An 18,985-nucleotide genomic window follows, 5' to 3' on the forward strand; every position below is an offset into this window, starting at 1 on the left:
ATGGACATTAGACCAGTGGATATCTGTCCAAATTATAGATTTTTGGTTCCAACCGCTGTGTCTTTGTGAGACGCAGAGTAGGTGAACGGATGATCTCTGCACGTGTGTTTCCCACCATGAAGCATGGAGGTGTGATGGTGAGGGGGTGCTTTGCTGGTGACACGGTCTGTGATTTATTTAGAATTCAAGGCACAGCATTCTGCAGCGATACGCCGTTCTATCTGGTTTGAGCTTAGTGGGACTATCATTTGTTTTACAACAGGACAATGACCCAACACACCTCCAGGCTGTGTAAGGTTTATTTGACCAAGAAGGATAGTGATGGAGTGCTGCATCAGATGACCTGGCCTCCACAATCACTCAACCTCAACCCAATTGAGATGGTTTGGGATGAGTTGGACGAGCAGATTGAAGGAAAAGCAGCCAACAAGTGCTCAGCATAAGAGGGAACTCGTTCAAAACTGTTGGAAAAGCATTCCAGGTGAAGCTGGTTGAGAGAATGCCAAGAGTGTGCAAAACTGTCAATGCAAAACTTTGAAGAATCTAAAATATATTTTGATTTGTTTAACACTTTTTTGGTTACTACATGATTCCATATGTGTTATTTCATAGTTTGATGCCTTCACTGTTATTCTACAATGTAGAAAATAGTAAAAACAAAGTAAAACCCTTGAATGAGTAGGTGTGTCCAAACTTTTGACTGGTACTGTATGGGAAATTGACTCTTGTAGCATCATGTTCCCTAAGTGTCTAAATCGTGTTTTGTGGACATAACAGAGGGTGTCCCACAAGGTTAAATTCTTGGTCGGTTCTTTTCACAATTTATATTAACAATATTGGTTCATCTGTAAAAACGTTCAACCTTCACCTGTATGCAGACGACACTTTTGTGTATGCAATTGCCCCCACGGCTGACCAGGCTCTTTCGAACCTTTCAGTCTGTCTTCATTGCCCTGCAGAGGGCCTTTGTTGAACTGAAGTTAGTGCTTAATGCAGGTTAAACGAAGTATAAATATCTGGGCATCCCGATTGACAATAGGCTTTCATTCAAAATACATGTTGATGAGTTGTTAAAAAGTTAAGTATAAAAATTGGCTTCTTTTACAGGAATAGGTTGTACCTTACGGTAAATAGCAGAAAACAAATCATTCAGTCGATATTCATTCCGATTTTAGACTATGGCAATATCATTTATATAAATGCAGCTGCCACTGTATTGAAGCCACTGGACGCTGTATATCCTCTCTGGGCTAGGCGGGACGAATTCGTCCCACCTACGTAACAGCCAGTTGAATCCTGTGGCGCGATTTTCAAAACCTTTGAAATGCTATTACTTCAATTTCTCAAACATATGACTATTTTACAGCTATTTAAAGACAAGACTCTCGTTAATCTAACCACACTGTCCGATTTCAAAAAGGCTTTACAACGAAAGCAAAACATTAGATTATGTCAGCAGAGTACCAAGCCAGAAATAATCAGACACCCATTTTTCAAGCTAGCATATAATGTCACAAAAACCCAGAAGACAGCTAAATGCAGCACTAACCTTTGATGATCCTCATCAGACGACAACCCTAGGACATTATGTTATACAATACATGCATGTTTTGTTCAATCAAGTTCATATTTATATCAAAAACCAGCTTTTTTACATTAGCATGTGACGTTCAGAACTAGCATACCCCCCGCAAACTTCCGGGGAATTTACTAACAATTTACTAAATTACTCACGATAAACGTTCACAAAAAGCATAACAATTATTTTAAGAATTATAGATACAGAACTCCTCTATGCACTCGATATGTCCGATTTTAAAATAGCTTTTTGGTGAAAGCACATTTTGCAATATTCTAAGTACATAGCCCAGGCATCACGGGCTAGCTATTTAGACACCCGGCAAGTTTAGCACTCACCATAATCAGATTTACTATTATAAAAGTTTGATTACCTTTTGTTGTCTTCGTCAGAATGCACTCCCAGGACTGCTACTTCAATAACAAATGTTGGTTTGGTCCAAAATAATCCATCGTTATATCCGAATAGCGGCGTTTTGTTCGTGCGTCCCAGACACTCTGAAATGGTAAATCAGGGTCGCGTGCATGGCGCAATTCGTGACAAAAAAATCTAAATATTCCATTACCGTACTTCGAAGCATGTCAACCGCTGTTTAAAATCCATTTTTATGCCATTTTTCTCGTAAAAAAAGCGATAATATTCCGACCGGGAATGTCCATTTAGCTAAACAGAGGAAAGTAAACAAAGCTTTCGGTCGACGCGGGCACGAGCCTGAGTCTCACAGTACTGTAACCAGCCACTACCCAAACGCGCTACTTTTTTTCAGCCAGAGCCTGCAAAGCCACGATTCAGCTTTTTACCGCCTTCTGAGACCCTATGGCAGCCGTAGGAAGTGTCACGGGACAGCTAAGATCCTCACTCTTCAATAAACAGAGACAAGAAGAACGACACCTTGTCAGACAGGCCACTTCCTGCATGAAACCTTCTCAGTTTTTTGCCTGCCAAATGAGTTCTGTTATACTCACCGACACCATTCAAACAGTTTTAGAAACTTTAGGGTGTTTTCTATCCATATGTAATAAGTATATGCATATTCTAGTTACTGGGTAGGAGTGGTAACCAGATTAAATCGGGTACGTTTTTTTATCCGGCGGTGTAAATACTGCCCCCTAGCCCTAACAGGATATAATAGTGCATAATGCTTCATTATGGGCGGTAGGTTCAGCACACAATGTACTCTATGAGAAAGTAGGCTGGCCCTATTCGAAGTCTCGCAGATCTATGCATTGCGCTCTTTTTGTCTATAAAGCCCTCTTGTGTAAACTACCACCCTACCTGATTTCTCTGGTAACCTATAGAGATACAAGCTATCAGACAAGATCTCATGAACGGATTACTCTAGAGGTCCCTTTGATCTCTGCAGAGTTGGGTAAGTCTGTCTTTATCTATTTTGCACGTTGCTTGTGGAATGGTTTAAATTTCATGAATTGGTGCCTCTGATGCAGTCAGACAGCTATGTGAGGACCTTTTTAAGGAATAATGTGTTTGTTTTTTATATTTCTATGATTGATCTTAAGTTTTTATTTATTTTGTATTGTGTTGTGTTTTTTTTGCTTGCTTAGATCTTGTATGTAACTAGGCCTATGTTTTGTAACTTTCCCCAGGTCGTTGTTGCAAATGAGAATGTATTCTCAGTCAACTCACCCAATCTAATTTCAAAAGCTATTTTATATACCATAGGTTGCGTGAGATTGGCTCTCATTTTCTCAAAAATATGTACATAATCCCAAAACATACCCATGCCTGACGTACAACATTAGATAGAAATCGCAGGATTTGACCATAGTATTTGTTTCAGTGTCGCTGAAATATGTTGACTTCATTTTTGTCACAACAAACAAACATGGAAGTCTAAAATGTGATTGAGTATGTGGACACCCCTTCAAATGAGTGGATTCGTTAATTTCAGCCACACCTGTTGATGACAGGTGTATAAAATCGAGCACACAGCCAGTCAATCTCCATAGACAACCATTGGCAGTAGAATGGCCTTACTGAAGAGCTCATTGACTTTAAACGTAGCACCGTCATAGGATACCACCTTTCCAACAAGTCAGTTCATTACATCTCTGCCCTGCTAGAGCTGCCCCGGGCAACTGTAAGTGCTGTTATTGTGAAGTGGAAACGTCTAGGAGAAACAACGTCTCAGCCGCGAAGTGGTAGGCCACACAAGCTCACAGAACGAATGAATAGTCCCAACTGTAAAGTTTGGTGGAGGAGAAATAATGGTCTGGGGCTGTTTTTCATGGTTCAGGCTCCTTAGATCCAGTGAAGAGAAATCTTAACGCTACAGCATCAATGACATTCTAGACGATTCTATACTTCCAACTTTGTGGCAACAGTTTGGGGAAGGCCCTTTCCTGTTTCAGGATGACATTGCCCCTGTGCACAAAGCAAGGTCCATACAGAAATGGTTTGTCGAGACCGGTGTGGAAGAACTTGACTGGTGTGCACAGAGCCCTGACCTCAACTCCATCGAACACCTTTGGAATGAATTGGAACGCAGACGGTGAGCCAGGCCTAATCGCCCAACATCAGTGCCTAACCTCACTAATGCTCTTGCGACTGAATGGAAGCAAGTCCCAGCAGCAATGTTCCAACATCTGGTGGAAAGCCATCCCAGAAGAGTGGAGGCTGTTACAGCAGTAAAGGGGGATCAACTCCATTTTAATGCCCATGAATTTGCAATGAGATGTTTGATGAGCAGGTGTCCACATAATTTTGGTCATGTAGTGTACCGCTGAATATATCAGCTGGCAAAGTAATGAAGCATGCTGATTGAGCATGTGTATTTTAATAAGGTAATGGGCACAGGATCATTATTAATGCATGAAAATAGACCTGTTAGTCAAATTGTAATATATTTTGTGTTCATACATTGCCTATTAGAATATACGGTACATTAGGGACATAGGGGTAATCATTTTCATTTATCAAGAGTAAAACTTTAATTTCAGTGGAACAGGATGTAATGCATAATAGCAACAGAGAGCAAAATAGTTATTGGGTCAGTCTGTATTTTGTTATCCTGCTCATTACCCAGAATGGCCGTGTTTCTTCAAGCGCTATTTGATAAAGAAACACTGAACCTGAGTCGAGAGTGATGGCAGAAGATAGATGATATAGGGTGAGAAATCTCCCAAGACTGCCTGTCCAAATGTGTGGCAGCTGGTTTGGACTGTCCCTGAAGTGCTTTAAAAATAGATCAGCGAAGAACCAGAGAGAAGGGGAAAAAAACGAGGAATCGAGGTCATAACTTTAACACAGGGAGGAAATTCATTATGCGTCTTCAGCACCTATGTTCAGCTCAATGAGCAAGGTCGGTACAGGGGCGGGGGGGGTTTGCTTATTCTAGTGTTTTTGTTTTTGTTTTCATTTGAATATTCAGAAAGTGCCTTCCGAAAGTATTCACACACCTTCATTTTTTTCTCCACATTTTGCTGTTACAGCCTGAAATTAAAATGTATTAAATTGAGATTTTGTGCCACTGATCTACACACAATAACCCACAATGTCAAAGTGAAATTTAGATTTTTGAAAAGAATCACACAGACCAAGGAGGTATTCCAATGCTTCGCAAAGAAGGGCATCTATTGGTTGATGGGTAAAAAACAGACACTGAATATCCCTTTGAGCATGGTGGAGTTATTAATTGCGCTTTGGAAGGTGTTTCATTACACTCAGTCACTACAAAGATACAGGCGTCATTCCTAACTCAGTTGCCGGAGAGGAAGGAAACTGCTCAGGGATTTCACCATGAGACCGAATGGTGATTTTAAAACAGTTTTACAGAGTTTAATGGCTGTGATAGGAGAAAACTGAGGATGGATCAAGAATATTGTAGTTACTCCACAAAGACAGAGTGAAAGAAGGAAGACTACAAAATAAAAAATATTCCAAAACATGCATATGTTTGCAACAAGGCACTAAAGTAATCCTGCAAAAAATGTGGCAAAGAAATTGACTTTTTGTACTGAGTACAAAGCATTATGTTTGGGTCAAATCCAACACATGAATGAGTATTACTTTTCATATTTTCAAGCATAGTGGTGGTTGCATCATGCTATGGATATGCTCATCATCGGCAAGGTCTAGGGATTTTTTTTTTACCATAAAAATAAACAGAATAGAGTTAAGCACAGGCAAAATCCTAGAGGACAACCTGTTTCAGTCTGCTTTCCAACAAACACTGGGAGACAAATTCACCTTCAGCAGGACTTTAACCTAATACTCAAGGCCAAATATAGACTGGAGTTGCTTACCAAGACGACATTGAATGTTCCTGAGTGGCCTAGTTACAGTTTTGACTTAAAGCGGCTTGACCATCTATGGCAAGACTTGAAAATGGCTGTCTGGGCAATGATCAACAACCAACTTGACAGAGCTTAAAGAGTTTAAAAAACAATATTGGGCAAATATTGTACAATCCAGGTGTGCAAAGCTCTTAGACACTTACCCAAAAAGACTCACAGCTCTATTTGCTGCCAAAGGTGATTCTAATATGTAATGACTCAGGGGTTTGAAAACTTATCTAATGAAGATATAGTGTTTTATTTTTCATTAATAGTTTATTTTCTTCCACTTTGACATTACAGAGTATTTTGTATAGATTGTAAAAAACAAAGTTACAAAATGTAATCAATTTTAATCCCAATTTGTAACACAACAAAATGTGGAACATTTTGTGGATACTTTCTGAAGGCATAGTACATCTTTGTACTATCAGGTTATGATTTATACTCAGTGACCCATAGCAATTCATTTGAGAGTGGTTACATTTCCACACCCCCATCCCTCTACTTACTAAACATTGTGGCAGGGTCAGGCAGTTGAAATGACAGATTGTGACTTTAACTGTTTGTACTGAATTAATTGCACACATATACCGTCAAAATGTCCCTATCATCTAACAATAAGTAACTACAGCGTTGCCTAATTATAGAAAGTGAGTCCTGAATTACCCGCTAATGAGCAGCTCAGTCGTATAGCCACTATATAGCCGGCTACTGAGGGGAGGACGGCTCATAATAATGGCTGGAACGGAGGAAATGGAATACCATCAAACACATGGAGACCATGCTTGATGTATTTGATGTATTTGCCCAACAGGATGCTTTCAATTGTGCATCTGTAAAAATTTGTGATGGTTTTGTTGTGCCCTCTTCACGACTTTCTTGATGTGTTTGGACCATGATAGTTTGTTGGTGATGTGGACACCAAGGAACTTGAAACTCTCGGCCCGCTCCACTACAGCACCGTTGATGTGAATGGGGGCGTGTTTGGTCTTCCTTTTCCTGTAGTCCACGATCATCATCTTTGTCTTGCTCCTGTTAATTAAGGGAGGTTGTTATCCTGGCACCACACTGCCAGGTCTCTGACCTCCGAGGCTGTCTCATCGGAGGTTGTTACCCTGGCACCACACTGCCAGGTCTCTGACAATGAGGCTGTCTCGTTGTTGTCGGTGATCAGGCCTACCACCGTTGTGTCGTCTGCAAACTTAATGATGGCTTTGGAGTTGTGCTTGGCCATGCAGTCGTGGGTGAACAGGGAGTACAGGAGGGGACTAAGCCCGCACCCTGAGGGGCCCCCGTGTCGAGGATAAGCGTGGCAGATGTGTTGTTGCCTACCCTTACCACCTGGGGGTGGCCCATCAGGAAGTCCAGCATCTGGGAAAGGGCAGTGAGGAATGCGATTGAGATTGCATCATCTGTGGATCTGTGGGCGCGGTATGTGAATTGTAGTGGGTCTAGGGTTTCTGGGATGATGGTGTTGATGTGAGGCAAGCCCAGCCTTTCAAAGCACTTCATGGCTACCGACGTGAGTGCTACAGGGCAGTAGTTATTTAAACAGGTTACCTTCTTAGTGGTAAATAGACGGCTACAAAAAATATAGATGAAAAGCAGTGGTGGAAAAATTATTCAATTGTCATACTTTAGTAAAAGTAAAAATACCTAAATAGAAAATGACTCAAAGTCACCCAGTAAAATATTACTTGAGTAAAAGTCTAAAAGTATATGATTTTAAATATACTTAATTATCAAAAGTAAATGGAATTACTAAAATGTACTTAAGTATCTAAAGTAAAAGTTCCTTATATTAAGCAAACCAGACGGCACAATTTTCTTGCTTTTTTTTATTGATGGTTAGCCAGGGGCACACTCCAACACTCAGACATAATTTACAAACAAACATTTGTGTATAGTGCGTCTGCCAGATCAGAGGCAGTAGGGACGACCAAGGATGTTCTCTTTATAAGTGTGTGAATTGGACCATTTTCCTGTCAAAATGTAACGAGTACTTTTGGGTGTCAGGGAAAATGTATGGAGTAAAAAGTGCATTATTGTCTTTAGGAATGTAGTGAAAGTAAAGTAAAAGTTGCCAAAAATATAAATTGTAAATTAATGTGCAGATACACCAAAAAACTTAAGGTACTTTACACCACTGATGAAAACTCTCTTGGTAGATAGTGTGGTCTACAGCTTATCATGAGGTACTCTACCTCAGGCAAGCAATATCTCAAAACACCAGTGTCAACGTCAACAGTGAAGAGGCGACTCCAGGATGCTGGCCTTCTAGGCAGAGTTCCTCTGTCCAGTGTCTGTGTTCTTTTGCCCATCTCAATCTTTTATTTTTATTGGCCTGTCTGAGATATAGCTTTTTCTTTGCAACGCTACGAGTGATGGTTGCTGATAGTGGGCCTCTGTACGCCTATGTAGATATTCCATTACAAATCTGCCGTTTCCAGATACAATAGTCATTTACAACATTAACAATGTCTACACTGTATTTTTGATCAATTTGATGTTATTTGAATGGACAAAAAAATGTTATTTTCTTTCAAAAACAAGGACGTTTCTAAGTGACCCCAAACTTTTGAACGGTAGTGTATGTACAATAAGTTGACTCACTTTGTCTCTCCCTCTCCTTACCTACCCCTCGTTTCCCTTTTTGTAAGCAAACGGTCATGCTTTTGTTAGTCCACAAGGGACCTGTTTTCATTGTATTACGTTAGTAATCGATAACCTATACCATGCATGTATGTGTGTTTATGTTTAATTGAATCGAGCATCAATTAAACATAGTTAGTTGATAAAATAAATAACAGTCATCAGGATGAATGATTGTCACGTCATGACAGTAGGATAGTCTCGAATGGAGCTCATCCAGTTTATTCTCCAGTGATTGCACGTTGGATAATAGAACGGATGGTAGAGGCGGTTACCCACTCGCCGACGAATTCTCACAAGGCACCCTGATCTCCTCCCCCTGTATTTCCTTATTTTCTTTGTGTGAATGACGAGGATTTGGGCCTTGTCTGGGGGCAACATTATATCCTTTGCGTCCGACTCATTAAGTGGTAACAATTCATCACATTTCTGGTACTTCAACAAAAACAAACTGGGAACCAATGTTTGGGATGCTACATGTTTTTAATACATTTCAAAGCCGCAAAGGTGTACATATAGTGAAATGTAAATACCACAGCAAAATCAAATGCACCTGTGAACCTAGAACAATATTGTATCTGCAGTCACAATGTCAGCAGTCTGTAACACTGACCTGGGAGCCATAACAACACACACTGCATTACACTTTATTACAGTATGTTAGTTGCCATATCCTGTAATGGGCTGAGTTATTCAATGACAACATCTAAACATAGCAATGGCCACCCCTAGTAAAGCGATAACAAATGCCCTCCTCATACACCTCCCTTCAACAGAACATCAGCCTTATCCCCTCCAATATTCAAGGCAAACCCCTGTGGGTTCATGTCAATTAAACATTCGATAGAGAACTGCCACTGTATTGGTGCTGTGGAACTCAGTGCTCTTATATAATAGCGGCAGCATTGGCTTAATGGTGTCTGACAATGAGGCTGGAGTTTGGGCGGCCTGTCTATGGCAGGAAGCAGCACAGAGTGGTCCTCTGGCGGCAGGCCAGCACTGAGGAGCAGCTAAACCACCAGCCTGGAGGCAGAATTAAGGGAATTACTTGATGTGTGATTTTTGGCAGCATTTTCTCTCTGACGGAATAAAATACAAAGGAAAAGGGGATGAGCTGAGTACAAGAGCTCAGGTGCCTCTCCAATCACTGTGGTTGAGTGAGGGGGGGTGAAGAAGGAAAAATATAGTCATTTTATTCAAAGCTAATTATCATATGCCATTTAGCAGACATTTTACAGTTGAAGTCGGAAGTTTAAATACACCTTAGCCAAATACATTTAAACTCAGTTTTTCACAATTCCTGACATTTAATCCTAGTAAAAATTCCCTGTCTTAGGTCAGTTCGAATCACCTCTTTATTTTAAGAATGTGAAATGTCAGAATAATAGTAGAGAGAATTATTTATTTCAGCTTTTATTTCTTCCATCACATTCCCAGGGGGTCAGAAGTTTACATACACTCAATTAGTATTTGGTAGCATTGCCTTTAAAATGTTTAACTTGGGTCAAACGTTTCGGGTAGCCTTCCACAACCTTTCCACAATAAGTTGGGTGAATTTTGGCCCGTTCCTCCTGACAGTGCTGGTGTAACTGAGTCAGGACTGTAGGCCTCCTTGCTCGCACACGCTTTTCAGTTCTGCCCACAAATTTTCTATAGGATTGAGATCAGGGCTTAGTGATGGCCACTCCAATACCTTGACTTTGTTGTCCTTAAGCCATTTTGCCACAACTTTGGAAGTATGCTTGGGGTCATTGTCCATTTGTAAGACCCATTTGCAGTCAAGCTTTAACTTCCTGACTGATGTCTTGAGATGTTGCATCAATATATCCACGTCATTTTTCTCCCTCATGATGCCATCTATTTTGTGAAGTGCACCAGGCCCTCCTGCAGCACATGGTCATTATGGCCAAACAGTTCTATTTTTGTTTCATCAGACCAGAGGACATTTCTCCAAAAATTACGATCTTTGTCCCCATGTGCAGTTGCAAACCGTAGTCTGGCTTTTTTATGGAGGTTTTGGAGCAGTGGCTTCTTCCTTGCTGAGCGGCCTTTCAGGTTATGTCGATATAGGTCTTGTTTTACTGTGGAAATAGATACTTTTATACCTGTTTCCTCCAGCATCTTCACAAGGTCCTTTGCTGTTGTTCTGGGATTGATTTGCACTTTTCACACCAAAGTACGTTCATCTCTAGGAGACAGAACGCGTCTCCTTCCTGAGCGGTATGACTGCTGCGTGGTCCCATGGTGTTTATACTTGCGTACTATTGTTTGTACAGATGAACATGGCGTTTGGAAATTGCTCCCAAGGATGAACCAGAGTTGTGGAGGTCTACAATTTTTTTTCTGAGGTCTTGGCTGATTTATTTTGTTTTTCCCATGATGTCAAGCAAAGAGGCACGGGAGTAGGCCTTGAAGGTAGGCCTTGAAATACATACCTCCAATTGACTCAAATGATGTCAATTAGCCTATCAGAAGCTTCTAAAGCCATGACATAATTTTCTGGAATTTTCCAAGCTGTTTAAAGGCACAGTCAACTTAGTGTATGTAAACTTCTGACCCACTGGAATTGTGATACAGTGAATTATAAGTGAAATAATCTGTCTGTAAACAATTGTTGGAAAAATTACTTGTGTCATGCACAAAGTAGATGTCCTAACCGACTTGCCAAAAATTCATTTGTGGAGTGGTTGAAAAACGAGTTTTAATGACTCCAAACGAAGTGTATGTAAACTTCCGACTTCAACTGTATATAAACCGATTTACACTAGTGCGTGAATAGCATTTCACATGGGTGGCCCCAGCGGTAAAAATTGTAATGCTCTCATATTCTATATCATCCTATTACATCAGCCATTGCAAACTTTAGCATCGTCTTCTAATTCGTAGAATTAAAGAATGGCGCTGGAGGGATTCAAAGAATGGCGCTGGAGGGGATGGCTGCCGTTTTACGGGCTCCTAACCAATTTAGCTATTTTGTGTGTTTTTTTTCGCATTGTTTGTAAACATTTTGTACACAATGTTGATGCTACCGTCTCGTATGACCGAAAAGTGATTCTGGATATCAGAACAGCGATTACTCACCTCGAACTGAACAAAGATTTTTCTTTAATAATAAACACCAAGCAAATTCTTACTGAAACAGTACTGTAAAATAAATGGTAACAATTTGTAAAATAAAGGGTAACACTGGTGGTTACTCATACTTATCTTTTATTTACAAGGTATTAACTAAGAATTCAACAAAAGTTGTGTCACTGAATCTCAAAGAAACCAAAATGTAATTCCTATACAGTTATTAGGTAATTATTGTTTTAACTATGTAATTCCTACATAACTACCTGGCAGGGAGCTGTAAAACAAAGCGTTATTAAATAAAGCCTAACTAGGATTGCTGTTTAGAGAAGCGAAGCTAACAGTTTCTCCCATTTATTTTTCTTTCTCCTTTTTGCCAGTCTAAATTACAGTGGGATGTGCCTTGCCTCTGACGCCCAATTCAGTGACTTCCTAGATGGGATGGGCCCTGCACAGTTTGTTGGGCGACAGACATTAGCCACAACATCATTGGGTGAGAGTTACTAAACGCTGTGCTTGAGATAGCTCTGGAGCCAAAAGAGGTCCCTTAAATGTTATTGTATTTATTTATTTAACCTTTATTTAACTGGACAGATATATTGTGCAGTAATGGACAGAAGGGGCCACACCTCACCACATGAGCAAAATATATATTGTTCGTGTTAAAGTAAAAAGATTTGTGTGGTTTCATGAGTTAGGAAATGTATTAAAATTATGTAATGTGTATGAACTATACAGCCAACTTTCAACAGTAGTAAAGTTTGTGAGTGTGAGTGACTATAGTCATAGATATGTTTATAATTATCCAGGTGATGTTGAAATAGGCCTGCTGGAGAGAAATGGTGGTTTGGAGGTGGAGATTGTGCAGGCCAGAGGACTCACACAGAAACCTGGATCCAAAGGACCTCCAGGTGAGCAAGGAGCTGCAACCATCATCTAATCCCTTTAGTTCTCTGGGAGATGATATCCAATCAGAACTCAAAACAAACCAAATGTTGCTACAGTGGGGGGAAGAAACAAAACAATTTTTGAGACACTGCAAACCTTGTTCCTCATGGTAGATTTCAAGATGTCAAAGTCTAATCTTTAATCTTGTAATCTGAAATGGGGGATGAAAAGCGTATCTGTGTGATCTGATTGCATTGAGGTATTACGCGTTCCCCAGAGACACGCAATGCAATAATACCTGTCTTCTCTTGTTGCCAGCGGCTTACATTAAAGTGTACCTACTTGAAAAGGGGATCTGTGTTGCAAAAAAGAAGACAAAGTCGGTTAGGAAATCCCTGGACCCTCTGTATAACCAAGTGCTGGTGTTCTCGGAGAGTCCACAGGCGAAAGTCGTTCAGGTAAGGTAAAACAGACTTCAGTCACCATTCACTCCATATACGTAGATGTTCATCAGTTTCATGTTCATACGGGCACGCAATGGAAAACGTTTAAAAATGTTTTGCAACAGAAAATGATTATGAGCGTCCAAGGTAGTCCCTCCCCTTTTCCATCTCTTTTCTTCCGCTCGGTGCCCAATGAACATGACCCTGGCGGTCTCTACGATAAAAACAAAGGCAGTGACTGCGGCAATCAAAGATATCTCTGAATATTTACTCCTGTTGACGAAAACCTCAAATGCAGGACACCGGGCTAATGCTAACTAGTGTTGTTTTATAATTATGTAGACTAGCCTATGAAGATGTAAAGACAACATCATGTAAAGTATATCTATAAGTGTAGAGTCATCTACCATTACCATGCGGAACAAATTCCTTGCCCCAAAGGTGCAATCAGATGATGGAAAGTGCTGATTTGTACGATTGCTCCAGGAAGCCTAATATACAAGTCCACAGGAGATTTTTCTCCACTCATTGTTTCCTCCCTGCTCCCTCTCACACCTTCTTCCTGTTTACTTCTCACACACACACCTATGGCCGTACACACATACAAAATCGGTTTCTATTAGTATGGGATCAGGCTGGCCCACTCGGCTATTAGAACAAGCACAATGGAAGGACTGAAGGCATGCTGAGTTTACGCCACCGACATGCATTAGTGACTGCCAAAGAAAGAATAAAGTATAGTGACTATCCTATTTTCATATTTTGATAGCCTTATCCATTTGAGCCAGGCTCTGTATATCCCAAGTTTAGTTTCTCTATTGAAGCCGCAAAAGGGCTCTGCATGGATATGGCTAACTAAAGTCATGCCCTAGCAGTTAGAACAGAACAGAGAGGTTAATAGCCTTTCAAAACAGTCACTGTTTACTCGACAGCTTGTGAATAATCCCAGCAATGATTTGGTGTCCTATCACTGCATAATTAGATCTTTGCACCTCCCTCCTTATCATTCTGTTCAGACACATTTCTGCCTCTAGGAGACTTGGCATGGGAACACAGGGATAAACTGCCTGGTTTTCTGGTATTAGAGAGGAAAGGGGATGTTGAAAATTCATCTGAAATAACATTTTCGGGGAGAACATTTACTCCTTTCTGTCATAACAAACATTAAAGGCTTAAACAGAACCCAGCCCCTCTGCAAAATGACCTCTGGAAACCTGAGGTTGAGGAGGAACGATATTTGTAGTGGTTGCCGAGGCAGGGAAACAATCTTCCGTCCAAAGATTGAGAGAAATTAGTAGAGGTGATTTGTCTACTGAGTCCCAGAGGAAATCAATTATGGTCATTGATTATTTTGTCCTGCAGTAAATAGCATCTCTGTTTGTCTCACTGACATACCCATTTTATTTCTCCAACAGGTGATTGTTTGGGGAAACTATGGACGCATGGATCGTAAATGCTTCATGGGTGTCGCCCGCATCTTATTGGAGGAGCTGGATTTGACGAGCATGGTGATTGGCTGGTACAAGCTTTTCCCCACCTCGTCCATGGTGGACCCCACGATGGCACCGTTGATCCGGCACTCTTCCCAACTGTCCTTGGAGAGCACCGTGGGCCCATCCTTTGAGCGCTCTTAAGAACTCTGCTTACTGGCTCTTTTTGAACACACCCTTCCCTTTGTGTGCCCCCCAAAAGAAAGGCACTACCCCTTCAGAGGGATATATACTGACCGTAGTGTACTGCTCTGAGATGGTTAGTGACACTGGCCTTGCACTGTTTTTCAGAAATTATTTTTTTTAAACAGCAGAAAAAGGGGGCACCAAAGGTCTAGAAAGACTTTGAGAATAGGATTTCCTTATTCTTACTCTTGACTTGGGCTGTTTTTTTACATGGCTCCAGATAATATGTCAATGCGTGTCATGGGAGCTAGAGAGAGGTTTGCAACCCTCCTCTGGGGAGGTTTCATTCCTGTGTTCTGGTGGCAGCCATTGGGTCTGAAGCTGAAGGTTGCAACACAGAGGGGAATGTGCAATATCATGGTTATAATGTAGCTGGTACAGAAGGAAACAAGCCAACAAAAGTTCTAGACATCTACCACCAAGGGAAGCAGATTCTCTCTACAATGAAATAAGCCAAGATGAGAATTCGAATTTAAATTGAGCTTAAGTGTTGTTTGAATAGATTTAAGATTGTCTTTGAAGCTTGGCTAATATTCTAACAGTTTCAACTGTGCCAATTTACCAGTAAGTGTCTTGACTTTGTGGCTTGTGCCATTGTTCAAAAGGGTAATTTTGGAACGGAAACATCTGATTACAGCTCGTGACAGGGGCACTGAAGCTTCAGTTAGAGCTGTCCTTTTTTAAATTACAATCATCATTATGACACTGTCAAAGCAGGTAGTGATTAACACAACTCCACAAGTGAAACAGTGAGGAAAGCTTGAAATATATTTTTTCATCATCAACAAAGGTCTGAGAGGAAATATGACAGATATATAATTAAATCAAATGAATTTACAGAAAATTGTAGAGCTGTAGGGTAATGAAAATAACATGTATTTTATTTGGCCACTTTATTATAGATGTTTTTCTATGAATGTTAATCTTGAGTGAGCCAAAGTATGTTTTATGATTTATTTGATTCATGTTCAAAGGGCAGAGATGCAGAACTTGGTAGCATATTAAGGTTGTAGCATTAGGTGGTAGCATCTGCATGACAGAATACCGTATTAGCTTATCACAAAATAATAATAGTAAGCATGAGATATTACAAGGGAAAGTGAAACAACACAAGTTGGTTAAAACTAAATTGTACATTGATTGAGCAGCTAAACGACAAAACACACACAGTGCCAACGAACAGTTAAAAGTGGTTCAACATGTAGAATGGTCGGGAAATAAACAGAAGATTATGGCCAATGTTCTGGTCAGAGGGGATAGGATGGACACCCACGGCTTTTAACAATTCACTGGAACATTGTGTATTGTCCTTAACATGTAGCAGTTAAGTTCAGATTTATGAAGATTATTGCAATTCTGACTTATGTGTTACTGTCAAAAACAGAATAGCTGTATTAATTATTATGAAACAAGTGTATTTGGTCCGTTTAAGTACTATACAGAACACCTGGATCTAGCAAGAATGAGCCTACATGTTGTGTATAATGTACTAAGTCATCATTTTTATGAAATGTAAAAAAATTAAAATAATATGGAGACAACATTTTGAAAATGCTGAATTAACTTGAAGACTAAATTCAAGTCTTAAGATGAACATTAAATTGTAGGCACAGCATCAAAGTGGTAAAGATTAGAGCTCACTTGAGCAGGTAGCACTGGTACAGGAATATGATACCAATACTTACTGTTTTGAAACATGTATTTTTCCAACCAATATCTTAATTTTGTAAAGCAATAAGTAGCAGCACCCATCCACAACAATCCACGACAAACCTCCATGTTTTGTCCCTCGAAGTGTGATGTATAAGGCTAAAACTATAATTAAGCTAATACAACCTGTAAGTAATCTATATGCAATCCAGTGTAGACAATAAGTTTAGCATCTGTGTAAAGTATGTATATACTGTATGTATGTATGTATGCATGCATTTGTCAGTTCAAACACATGCATACACTTATACACTTATACACACACACACACACACACACACACACACACACACACACACACACACGTGTATGCATGTGTTTGAACTGACAAATGCTACATCATTAGGGTGGCACAATAGGACAAGAGGACAAGATTAAAAAGAGTTGGTGATAGTATGAGAATCAGTTTCACTCACAGTCTGACCAGAAAACTAATTTACCACATTGTACCAAGCTTACAATCAAACAAGAAAACATTTGGATTGAACCTTTACTAGCCTGAACATATTATATAGAATAGACATGAAAAGAAAGATGCCATATTATTAAAGAATATTGGAAAAACTAGTTAAGGATTTAAAACAATTGTAAAAAGTGCATTGTACTGTATTTTGTAAATTTCACACATGAAAAAAAATATTTTGATCAAATGTACAGATCAAATCAATCTACTTATCTTAAATGGAATGTTTTTGTATTTTTTATTTCTTTGTGCCAAAATATTTTCTTTTTATATGTAAAACAAACCTTTGGGGAAAAATCTATGTTTTCAAAAATAACTGATATTATTTAGTACCATGTCAACTGAAAGATACACATGGCATTAAATAATCTATCTCCGTTTTAAAACTTAAGTCATTTTCCATTCAAAAACTGATGGAAGGTTTTAGTTTGAGGAATAACCTTTATCAATTAAAGACAATACCTTCCAGGCTTCTGTTCCTTATACCATTACTTTCAAAATCAATTTAAAGTAGCTATATGAAAAATTAAGAAAATAATATTGACATTGCATGGTTGTCATTCACCTACTTTAGTACTTCGGTGTACCATTTTGGATTTCCAAATGGAATGGAACATGGTTTATTGTAAAATTGACCAACTGTGATATAATAAAAAATAAATGTTATGATTGAATGAAACACATTGGTATTGTAGGAAATGTTTGAAGAATGTTCAAAATATTAACCATGTAACTACTTACAAGTGCAACCCAATTTCAAATTTAACTTGTGGTTGTTTCATATATCTCAGCCATAGAGGTATGATGTCGTCTATCCAACAGTTTAATTCATGAGTCTGTTGCAGTGGCGTGTGACTTTGAGTTTGTTATAATGAGATGTTTCAATATGGTTAAATGGTGGAGAATGTCAAAAACACAAAAATATACTATCATCAGAATCCCTATCCCTTTTGTTTTACTCGTATCTGTCATGCACATCTAAATTCATTACCATCAATCGTGATGCAAGTAGAGGCCTTAAAAACACAAGAATCTTACCAGATGACTTAACAATCCTAAAATGTAATTCAAGGAGCAAAAAAAGTGTGAAAATGTGAACTGTTTTTTTTTCTCTCCCATGTCTCAACTTATTTTGAATTCAATTTTGTCTAATGCTTATTTGTTCACAGTTCAATTTGCCCCATGTTGGCGTCTCTGTTGCTATGCGGGTTTAGGTATTTAAAAGAGGAAAGCACTGTTTTATGTTCGTAAAATACATGGGTGTGTTTCAACTAGACCCAGAGCATATCATTCTCTTGTGCAGAGGTGTGGGATGAAATGGGGAACACATCCTTTCTGATGCTGTTAAGCATGTGGATCCCTGGTTTATTCACAATCATTTATAACATGACTATTTGAAATTCTTTCAAACTAATTGTTGAGTAATGCACAATTTGGTGAATTATTATTCTATTCCAACTGTCAATAAAATAGTTTACTCCTATTTGTAACGACATGTTGTGAACATTGCTGTGTGTATCTTTGACAGACAACATGAAATCAACAGATTATGGTAAGCAATAAAATCTATACCGATACATCAATGTTAATTATTTATGAACGGATGATGTAAACAATGCAACCTAGCCTAAAGTAATATTTTCTGCATTTTCAGAGTCTTGGCCGAGGAATAAAGTTACCTACAGCATTTGTAGACTGTATAGGGCACTCCATGGCGGTCATAGACAGAGCACAGCCTGGTTGTTGGTTGTTCTTTGCAGAGTGCACATTACTCTGTGTCATGGTTTAAAAAAACGAAATCCATGTGGCTGCACATGTCATCCCAGGACAGTCCTGTATCTCAGCCCCTCTTCAGGTGTCCCAACTTTTCTTTCAACAAAAAATATCCTTTTGTCAGCAAGACACATCAGTTACTTCAGGCTACAAGAGAGTAAACTCAAAGACAATTGCTGAATGTCATTACACTTTTGAGCTGTTACATACAGTAAATCAAATGCCGCGAGTGCACAGTGCAGTTTGGATGCTGGAATTACTTTGGAGTGGACGAACATACATAGGGAACTTAGTTTTTGAATTGATTTGTTTGAATAGACCTCCGAAGGTCACGGTATAATTCGGCCTCTCGTCCTTTTTCGTGTGAATGTCAACACAACAGACTTCTGCTTGTGTCTGGCAGCCTTCCGGGCTCTCCCGCTCTCCCTCTCACA

The 18,985-nt window shown here is 39.5% G+C and overlaps 1 protein-coding gene across 2 annotated transcripts in view; it reads left to right on the forward strand.

Annotated features, from left to right (window-relative positions):
• rims4 (regulating synaptic membrane exocytosis 4) overlaps window positions 1-18,355 on the forward strand; it is a 51,723-nt gene extending 33,368 nt beyond the window's left edge. For both annotated transcript variants that reach the window (XM_014165913.2, XM_014165914.2), the window contains exons 3-6: window positions 11,979-12,091; window positions 12,408-12,509; window positions 12,805-12,944; window positions 14,345-18,355. In XM_014165913.2, coding sequence (XP_014021388.1) covers window positions 11,979-12,091; window positions 12,408-12,509; window positions 12,805-12,944; window positions 14,345-14,563 — 574 coding nt within the window. In that variant the 3' untranslated portion in view covers window positions 14,564-18,355. The remainder of the gene's footprint in view (window positions 1-11,978; window positions 12,092-12,407; window positions 12,510-12,804; window positions 12,945-14,344) is intronic.
• The last annotated feature ends 630 nt before the right edge of the window (window positions 18,356-18,985 follow it).

Source organism: Salmo salar, chromosome ssa22, assembly GCF_905237065.1.
Source record: "Salmo salar chromosome ssa22, Ssal_v3.1, whole genome shotgun sequence".
NCBI classification, from domain to species: domain Eukaryota; kingdom Metazoa; phylum Chordata; class Actinopteri; order Salmoniformes; family Salmonidae; genus Salmo; species Salmo salar.